Source organism: Gymnoscopelus microlampas, assembly GCF_963454915.1.
Source record: "Gymnoscopelus microlampas genome assembly, chromosome: 2".
Taxonomy (NCBI): domain Eukaryota; kingdom Metazoa; phylum Chordata; class Actinopteri; order Myctophiformes; family Myctophidae; genus Gymnoscopelus; species Gymnoscopelus microlampas.
The window spans coordinates 58,035,950-58,046,522 of NC_139939.1; the positions used below are offsets into that span (position 1 = coordinate 58,035,950).

A 10,573-nucleotide genomic window follows, 5' to 3' on the forward strand; every position below is an offset into this window, starting at 1 on the left:
TATCGAAAAAACACGGCCCCCACGCGTAATAGGAGGACGGGGTGAGTCACCAGAACCAAGGACGGGTGTTTTTGATAAATCTAACATTGTTAAAATGGAGTTTGAAGTTATAATGGGTTTGTATAGGAAGGGGGAGTCTGATAAAATGAATATCATATATCTTAATACTGAATCAAGCAACTTAAAAATGGTCTGGGGGGCTCACAAAAGCCTGAGTAGATGATAAAATGACCCAAAGTTATTTTGAAAGTGAATTGTCCCTTTAAGTGTCTGTCTGTCTGTCTGTATAACTGTGTACACTAACTGTCTGTCTGTCTGTCTGTCTGTCCGTCCGTCTGTTTGTCTGTCTGTCTGTCTGTCTGTCTGTCTGTCCGTGTAACTAAGTAAGCGTGGCACAAAGTGATGCGCTGCAAGCTTGTACATCTGTGGTCTGTCTGTCTGTCTGTCTGTCTGTCTGTCTGTCTGTCTGTCTGTCTGTCTGTCTGTCTATTTAATGAAGGTACAGTCTTACGTTGGTGAGGTCAGTGTTGTTCCATCCACCCACTTAAAGGATCCTTCCACTTCTCTGTCAGTCAAACCAATCCACACAAACTGGCCTCTGGGAGCAACTCTGTCAACAAGGTCCTGGACAGAAAAGCTGCTGGTTACTTAAAGCAACAATCAGTAAGTTGTATGTCTTCTCCAGACAGAGAGATGTTGCAACTATCATAGGATTTGAACCCGGGTCCCCCATGTGGGTAACCAAACCTTTACAGCTGAACAAAGAGGGGATCTGCCCTTTAATAGGAGAGATATTGAACTTAAGAGCTTCAGGCAGGGCTACCAGTAGTAGGTAGTGTAGTGAGACCACCTCCAACAACTTTACTTTAACATACTCTACCATACAGATTGTATAAGTTATATTGTATTAACATACTCTACCATACAGATTGTATAAGTTATATTGTATTAACATACTCTACCATACACATTGTATACGTTATATTGTATTTATATATTCTTCAGATTGGTTAAAATAATCATTTTTTTTATGAAATAAGATTTCTAGAATAAGAAGTTAATAAAGTTACAAAATAAATAAGAAGTTCTAGATTGATGCTTTAAGTACAAACTGTACAATAGATATGTGTCTTAAAGTGGAACATATTATATCATGCACTAATGCACACACACACACACACACACACACACACACACACACACACACACACACACACACACACACACACACACACACACACACACACACACACACACACACACACACACACACACACACACACACACACACACACACACACACACACACACACACACACACACACACACACACACACACACACACACACACACACACACACACACACACTCACACACACACACACACACACACACACACACACACACACACACTGATGAGCTGTGGATTTTTGTGCTAGGGGGGCTCTAGTCGACCAGCTCAGTGCTAGTTGAAATACATGTATTAAACATGTGATCGTTAATGTAATTATATTTCTTATTATTTAGTTGCATTATTAATTTGTTGTTTTTATTTTTGTTTCAATTCATTAATTACTCTATTGTCCTTTTAGTTTTATATAAAAGCCCTTTACATAGATTCACCCACACATAAGTACTTAAAATAATCAGTCAACTTGTCTTTACCTGAATTACTTTTTTTTAAGACAGTTAAAAAAAATAAAACACTCTTAGTTGCTACTCATCAAAACAAAGACGGTTTTGGAGTTGAAACCCAAACTACTTTCTACTTAATTAAAACATGTTTTTGGTTACTCCACAGTGCCCTCTACAGATCTGGTCAATGGAATTTTCCTATTGACCAGATTCTTCCTTCCGGTGAAATATTTTCTTTTCTTCCAAAAAGTGTATTTTAGACGTGAGGTGGGGGCTCAAAGTGTTCCCACTGAGTAGAGTAGGCTTTCAACTCCATAAAACCCTCTTTGTTTTGGTGAGTAAAAAAAGTGTATTTTTTATTTGTACTGCAGACAAGAGGCTGTGCTACCGCGGTGCGAGGGGAAAGAATGGAAAGTGCCATAGCGTTAAGGAGAACTCCTTCTAACGCTATGGACCAGAGCTAAAGTACCATAGTGTTAAGGAGAACTCCTTCTAACGCTATGGACCAGAGCTAAAGTACCATAGCGTTAAGGAGAACTCCTTCTAACGCTATGGACCAGAGCTAAAGTACCATAGCGTTAAGGAGAACTCCTTCTAACGCTATGGACCAGAGCTAAAGTACCATAGCGTTAAGGAGAACTACTTCTAATGCTATGGACCAGAGCTAAAGTACCATAGCGTTAAGGAGAACTACTTCTAATGCTATGGACCAGAGCTAAAGTACCATAGCGTTAAGGAGAACTACTTCTAACGCTATGGACCAGAGCTAAAGTACCATAGCGTTAAGGAGAACTACTTCTAATGCTATGGACCAGAGCTAAAGTACCATAGCGTTAAGGAGAACTACTTCTAATGCTATGGACCAGAGCTAAAGTACCATAGCGTTAAGGAGAACTCCTTCTAACGCTATGGACCAGAGCTAAAGTACCATAGCGTTAAGGAGAACTCCTTCTAACGCTATGGACCAGAGCTAAAGTACCATAGCGTTAAGGAGAACTCCTTCTAACGCTATGGACCAGAGCTAGACAGGGATAACTTTGTGAGTGTCTGGTAGGATACAGCTCTTGTGTCCTCTGCTAAGCGATTAACCCTTTCACACTCCATGGCTTTTCTCGAGTAGCCTAATGTTATGCAAAGCAGCCAGGTTGAGGCCATTGTTTAAGGTGTTAAAGACGGCTCGCCGCTGACGGTGCGTGGTCGCGTGTGCATGTGGAGTTCCCAGCCCCCATAGTAGCTTCAGAGCTAAGGGGGCGCCGTCCCCCTGAGCACACACACACACACACACACACACACACACACACACACACACACACACACACACACACACACACACACACACACACACACACACACACACACACACACACACCTTTTTGTCTTTGCTCTTCATGATGATCAGGTCTGATTGTTTGTCTCTACAGTCTTGTCTGCTCTGCTCCCAGGTTTTCCTCTCAGGAGAGATGTAATAACACACACCACCATCTAATGTAAATCCATGTGGTGCTAATTTGACAAAAAGAATACATTTGGCCACTGTTTATTTTTTTCATTTGCTCAGATTAATGATAAATGATGAACAACATGAAATAACAATGAATAAAAACAGTGATGTTTCACTGACCACACAGGCCAGTTAGAATCTTCTTGATGTCATCTCGTTCAATTAGTCGGTTGTATCTGGACTGTATCTGGTCCTTCTGGTCCGTCATGTGGTTGTATCTGGACTGTAGCTGGTCATTCTGGTCGGTCAGGTTATCGTATCTGGAGTGTATCTGGTCCTTCTGGTCGGTCATATGGTTGTATCTGGACTGTAGCTGGTCCTTCTGGTCAGTTAGGTTATCGTATCTGGACTGTAGATGGTCCAGGTCTTTGACCAGGTTGTCTTTCTCTTTCATCCATTCAGAATCTGTAAGAAGAATCAACAAACTGATGAGTTTACTTACAACTGTGTTCTGATGTGACCTCTTTAAGGAGGTTGTAGGGCTGTGTTCCTTCAACCTTATGTGAAACGTAACTGTTTAGTATATACATACATATTTAACTTTATGTTAAACTTAACTGTTTAGTACATACATTATGTTAAACTTAAAGGGATATTTCACTTTCAAACAAGTTTGGGGTAATGTTAACGTCTACTCAGGCTTCTGTGTTTCACCTTACACAGTTACTTGATTCAGTATTTAGATGTTTGATATTCATTTTATCAGACATTATACTTCCTATACAAACTTCTGGTGACATTGGCCTTCTAATGCGTGAGAGGGCTGTGTTTTTTAAAACTTTTTTTCTTTTTTTTTAATACAAAACAAAATACAAAAATAAATGAAATTAAATGAAAAAAAAAAAACTATGATAAACTACCAATGCTGCCACTGCATCTGTTGCTGTTAATACATCTATTAGTACAACTATCATTTTATATTATGGGATATGATACGTTGTTTTATAGATATAGCATGTTATCTAAATTACATTTTAAAAAGCATGTAATGCCAAGCCAGGGTGGAATGTTCACGTCCAAGAGCTTCATGCAGAGGCTAGAATGGCTTTTAAAAGATGGGCTGAGGCTGGCAAAAGCAGACATGGCCCTCTGTTTGAGCATAAAAAAGACACTAATGCTAATTTTAAATATGCCCTTAGGTTTATTAAAAGAAATGAGAACATAATGAGGTCAGATTCACTGGCAAAGAAGCTACAAAAGCATAATGTGAATGATTTCTGGAAGGAAATTAAAATGATAAATAATTGTAAAACATCTCTTTCATCAAATATAGATGGAGTGAGTGGTTCGGATGAAATTTCACAGCTATGGCAGAAACAATATTCTGAGCTGTTCAACTGTGTAAAAAGTAATCTTGTTGTAGTGGAAAATGTAGATTTTAATGATGAGGTGATTGTTACTCCTGCCGAAATTCATGAAGCAGTTTTGAAGCTAGGAGATAATAAGGCCTGTGGGCTGGATGAGATAACAGCTGAACATCTAAAACTAGCCAGTAAGAAACTGTGCCCTTTGGTTGCTATGTGTTTTACAGGTTTTTTTGTTCATGGGTTTTTACCCGTTTCCATGCTCTCTGTCGTATTAGTGCCGGTCATTAAAGACAAAGTGGGTAAACTAAACAGCTCTGATAACTATAGGCCAATAGCATTGGCCAGCGTTTTATCCAAAGTGCTAGAGACAATTCTACTGAGTAGACTTGAGAGGTTGATCCTGTCAGCGGATAACCAATTTGGATTCAAACGAAAACACGGCACTGATTTGTGTATTTTTGCACTCAAAGAGCTTTTAGATAAATATAGTAGGCAGAATTCTACTATGTTTGTTTCTTTTATTGATGCCTCTAGGGCCTTCGACCGCATCAATCATGAAAAGTTATTCTTAAAACTGACACAGAGAGGGGTCCCTAGTTTCTTAGTCAGAATCTTGGTGTTCTGGTATGCTCACCAGACAATGAGGGTAAAATGGGGGAAGTCAATATCTGCTCCTTTTCATGTGACCAATGGTGTCCGTCAAGGAGGAATAATTTCTCCATTCCTTTTTAATGTTTATATGAATGATTTATCATTGATGTTAAATGCATGTGGGACAGGGTGTAGAGTTGGTGACTCGTTAATTAATCACCTGATGTATGCAGATGATTTGGTCATCTTTAGTCCATATAGTGCTGGGCTACAACAGCTACTGAGGATATGCTCACAGTATGGCTTTGATTTTAATATAAAATACAACGCGAAAAAGAGTAAGGTCATGATTGTCCGAAGTAGGGAAGACAGACTATCTACCTTTCCTGACTTCTACCTGGCTGGCACTGCTCTTAGTGTGTGCAGTGAGATTACTTATTTGGGACATATTATCTCCAATGACCTAACAGATGACAAAGACATCTATAGGCAGCGGCGTAAGCTGTATGCCCAAGCAAACATGCTGTGCCGCAAATTTAGCATGTGCTCAGTACCTGTGAAGATCTCACTGTTTAGATCCTTCTGTACACCACTGTATACTGCCCACCTTTGGAGTCGCTTCAGGCAAGGCAGCTTCAGGCGCCTTACAGTGGCCTATAATGACTGCATGAGGCTGCTGCTGAGAGCTCCAAGAAGCTCCAGTGCAAGCCAGATGTTTGTTAGTGTTGGGGTACCCACCTGTGCTGCTGTGCTACGCAACCTTATGTATAGGTTTATGTGTAGAGCATCGGAGTCAGTAAATGACATAATCGCTGTCATAACAGACCCCACACGAAGCTCTGTCAGGTTCACCTCTAGATTGTGGAACCATTGGCGCACATGTCTGTATGTCAGAAACTGAACAATGTGAGCTATTTGCATTATTTTTTATTTATTTTATTTTATTTTCTGTTTTTATTGTGTGGTGTTGTTTTCTTGTGATATGGATCCTCCTGGGTCTGAAATAAAGATTGAATTGAATAACCCTTTAAAACCGGGAAAGCATCAGTGTCATTTTAGATTTTTGTGTTGACTATTCAAAATTAGCAGATGTACAAGCTCTCAGCACATCTCAGTACATCTGCTATTTTTGAACATTTAAAAAATAATAATCTTGAGATTGTGAGGACTGCTGATTTAGAAGGCATTTGTGGAATCGACCTCATGTTTTATTGGGTTAATAATACTTCTATTAGTAAAACTATTCATATATTTTATGGATATCATATGTTTGTTGGATCATCACAGACATATAAAACAGGACAATAAAAAGATGAACGTTGACTTACAGAGAGAGAGTCTGAGACCAATGTTGAGGAGAGCCTGAACAACACACAGCAATCCAAGACCCATTCCAAGCAGTTTGAACTGTCTGTTGACTACACCCACACACACACACACACACACACACACACACACACACACACACACAGTGAGAGAACAATGATGGAATGTGATCAGTTTTCAACAATTATCTTTTCAATCATTTATTTGTGATTTATAGTTTTAAGGTTAGACCGAAGGGCTAGACGCCACCACAGCGATAGCTGGTTGTGTTTTCACCACACACGTCCAGCGCACCCTCACAGGGGAGCGTGCTGCGTGCAACGGTAGCGTCTATCTACACTGGAGATCATACATGGGCAACTGGCGGCCCGGGGGCCACAAAAATGTAACTTTTTCAGTATTCCAATTAAAAAATAGCAGATCTACAAGTTGTAGATCTGCTATATTTGCTATTTTTGTGTGACATAGAATGGCAAAGTACGGTATTAATGTACGAAAAAAAAGTTAAAATACAGAGATAAGAGGTGTGTGCCCGACAGTATATGCAATGTGTTCCTCTGGAATGAGTGTGGAAATATAGTGTCCCTCTGCATCATCAAAGTTGCATCACCCCTGCTGTAGATAGTCGCGAAATGTAACTATACGTGGTTTAAAATAATCTATATTTTGATATTGACTTTAAAGCACCTCACAGGAGAGGGTGCTGCCGTGTACCTCACGTTTTAAGTGTTTGATAGCTTGTTTTAAACCTTCATCCTTACCCGTGAGTCACGTAGAAAAATGTCCAAAACGATTTAACTCCATCACCGGCACAGGCCGGCGGGTGTGTGCATGAGATGAGCGCGACTGCGTCCGCGCGTTATAGTTTCACAGGATTTGTCTGTGCGGGGCGATATATTATAACTCTATGGTGCGCTCACTGTCTCTCACTGCAAATGGATTACTAAACATAAATGGCATGTGAAAACAAGAACCCTGCAAACAGCTCATAAAGCCTTCCTGTTTACGTTGGTTTCTAGTGTCGCCAATACGCTACCGACGATTACCGACGTTTATTGAACAATCAGTGGTCAGCTAAGCTTAGCATGTTCGTCAAGTCAGACGAACATAAACCTTTTACTTCTGGTCAATGGGCTTCAAAATAAGAGTACTTTTGGCAAATTATTGACTTCCGGTCGGTGGACTTGACAACAAAATAAGAGTGCTTTGTCAAGTTATGGGAAAGTAAGTGTTTGTAAGTGTGGAGTTTAAAATAACAGCAAAGTTGATCTGTAATATGCTGTTTTTGAAGAATGAGTTTTCACTGTTGCTACAGAAATATAAAATAATGTGAACCCATAGCAGGTCTAGCCCGACTGTGAGAATCAAGGAGTTTATTAGTGTGGTTGCCCGAATAAGGCAACCAGACTATAGTAATAGATAATCTTTATTAGTGTGGTTGCCCCAACAGGGCAACCAGACTATTGTTATAGATAAACTTATTCTTTATTAGTGTGGTTGCCCTAACAGGACATTATAGATAAACTGAAAAACGCTTTTTTCTGATTCGCTATTTCTCCCAAAGTTTATTTTTCCCAATTCTGTGCCATATGTCAAAATGACCGGCTTCACCGGGAATAGACTGCTTGTACTTTGCTAAGAGATTGGTTACATAGTTTAATTGATATTGATTTATTAGTGCATTACATTTCCCCATTCACTTTAACGGGAAAATTAAAAAAACTCCCATTCAAGTATTTATTTCTTAGAAACCGTAAGGGCTAGAGTAGAGGAAATGCCCCGTGTTTTCACTGTGTCACTGTGGCCACTGTAATCCAAAGATCTAAGCTGTGTGATATTTGTGTATATATTTCGAGTTAAGACCATTAATATCAACCCATGTCTCTTCACACTCTAGCAATCATTACACCTGGTGAAAGCTAGCATGTCAATCATTGGCTGCTCAGTGGTGCAGCAAAGTAACTAAGTACATTTACTCAAGTACTATGCAAGTGCTTACAATGCACAATACAATTTTGAGGTACTTTTACTTTACTTTCTATTTTTGTTACCTCTACTCCACCACAATTACAGCATATGACAGCTGTATTTACATTACATTTTTTATTATTAATACAAAACCTACAGTAACCACACACAGCCGATCTACAATGTGACTGTAGATCTGCTATTTTCTGAACATTGAGTACTTTTACTTTGGTACTCAAAGTATATTTTGATGCTAAAACTGGGGTCAGTTGCAAGCTCCAACTCTGAGGCACCCTCAGAGTTGTCAAAGTGTCCTTGAGCAAGACGCTGAACCCCTAATTGCTCCCGATGAGCAGGTGCCTTGCATGGTTTCCTCCACCATCGGTGTACAGTATGAATGTGTGTGTAAATGGGTGAAATTTGAATGGCAATAATTTTGTAAATTTCAAGCTCCAATTTAACATTAATGGTGTGTATTGGTCAACATGACCTCACACGACTCCCCATATGCCCCCCCCACACACACACACGCACGCACGCACGCAAGCACACACAGTTTTTTTCTTTTTTTTAAACTCAAACTACTTTTTGTCACCAACGCCCTGTGCGCGCACACACACACACACGCACGCACGCACGCACGCACGCACGCACGCACGCACGCACGCACGCACGCACGCACGCACACACACACACACACACACACACACACACACACACACACACACACACACACACACACACACACACACACACACACACACACACAGAGTAAACCATTGGAAATAGCTCATCTACAAGCTCACTGGAGCCAGGGGGAGCACCCCTCACCCATCACTCCTGCCCCCTATACCCCTCCATCCCCCCTTACTACCGTAATCAGCTATGCAAGCAAGTGTGTAATTGGTGACAATTAGGCGAATGATAACAGGTGCTCCCGATCTGATCAACCGGAGGCAAGTCTATACACCCACACACGACCCAAAGACAGAGATACCAGGTCAAACTGAATTTGTACTTTTTATAACTACAGTTTTTTGGCTTTAAAGCGAGCCCACATTGTTTTTGTATAGGAACAATATTTTCTAGTTTACTTTGTTGTTTGAAATGCTGCTTAAATTAAATGTGTTCATGTTTAACTGTTAAAGCTTAATTTGGTCATGGAACACATTGCATTGCAGCATTGACTTCATTTTACGTTTGAAAAGTTAAAGTATAAAATACAAAATAATAATAAAGTTAAAAAGGTTAAAATTCTGTTTATTTCATTTAAAACTACTAAAATGTGTGAAATTCTTGAAATTACCATATTAAAAATACTTGAAATACCAAATGAAAAAGGGCCGATCTACAAGCTTGTGGATCAGCTATTTCTCTTTAGATTTGTCTTTATTCCATTTAAAGGGCTTAAATGGTTAATTCATTTAAAATGTTTAATTTCAAATGTTGACTTTAATCATTTTGTCCAAGGACATTAATTGTTTAAATATTTCTGTTGCTTGAAAACACTTGTTTGGAAAATATACGAGTAGTTTAAAATATACTATAATTAGTGGCACTGTTGTTAACCTTTGTTTTGTGTGTAAAGGTTTACAACCTAATTATTGACCAGACCAATAAACTAAAGAAGCCAACAAATCAGAAAACAAAGAGTTGGAAAATAAAAGTTGATTGAGTTGGAAATTTGAGTTGCGTACCAGACTGCCGTTTCTTGGGTGGATATTTCAGCCGAGTTGGAGTCTGGGCGTCGACGTTCCCATAAACTACGTCTTCTTCTGCAGTCTGGGCGTCGCCTTCGGCAGCATCACCTTCTTCATCCTCGTCTTCCTCTTGGACCTCGATGTCGTCAGAGTGTGAAGCCACGGCCATTTCTACCTTTAAGACGTTCGTCTGATACGGAGCGACTCTTCACTGCACACTGAAGGAAAGAGAAATGGCGTCTTCCTTCTTCACGATAAAGAGTCGTCTGCTGTTTCCTGGTGTCTAGACGGTGGTTTCAAACCTCCTCCTCCCCTTCAGACCACTTCCTGTTACCAACTTCTGTCTGAACACGCAGTTGTTGTTTTTTTCAATTTATATTATTCTCTGTTAATCTTATTTATTGTATCAGAAACATATAGAAGTGTGGCTTCTGAATCCATTGTGTTGTCTAGGTCAAGGGTTCCCAAACTTTTCAGGCAGCGACCCCCAAAATAATCCCATTTGAACTGGGGACCCCCCAACATAATCCTATTTGAACTGGGGA

General features: G+C 39.9%; 1 protein-coding gene across 1 annotated transcript; it reads right to left on the bottom strand.

Annotated features, from left to right (window-relative positions):
* Positions 1-507: 507 nt before the first annotated feature.
* Positions 508-10,254, bottom strand: LOC311065407 (uncharacterized protein; the record flags this gene model as incomplete). Its single annotated transcript, XM_084085733.1, has 4 exons — positions 10,026-10,254; positions 3,257-3,541; positions 3,005-3,138; positions 508-624 (listed from the first exon to the last, which is right to left on the bottom strand). The coding sequence occupies exons 1-4, from the start codon at positions 10,195-10,197 to the stop codon at positions 508-510; spliced, it is 708 nt and encodes a 235-aa protein (XP_083941859.1). The 5' UTR covers positions 10,198-10,254.
* Positions 10,255-10,573: the final 319 nt, after the last annotated feature.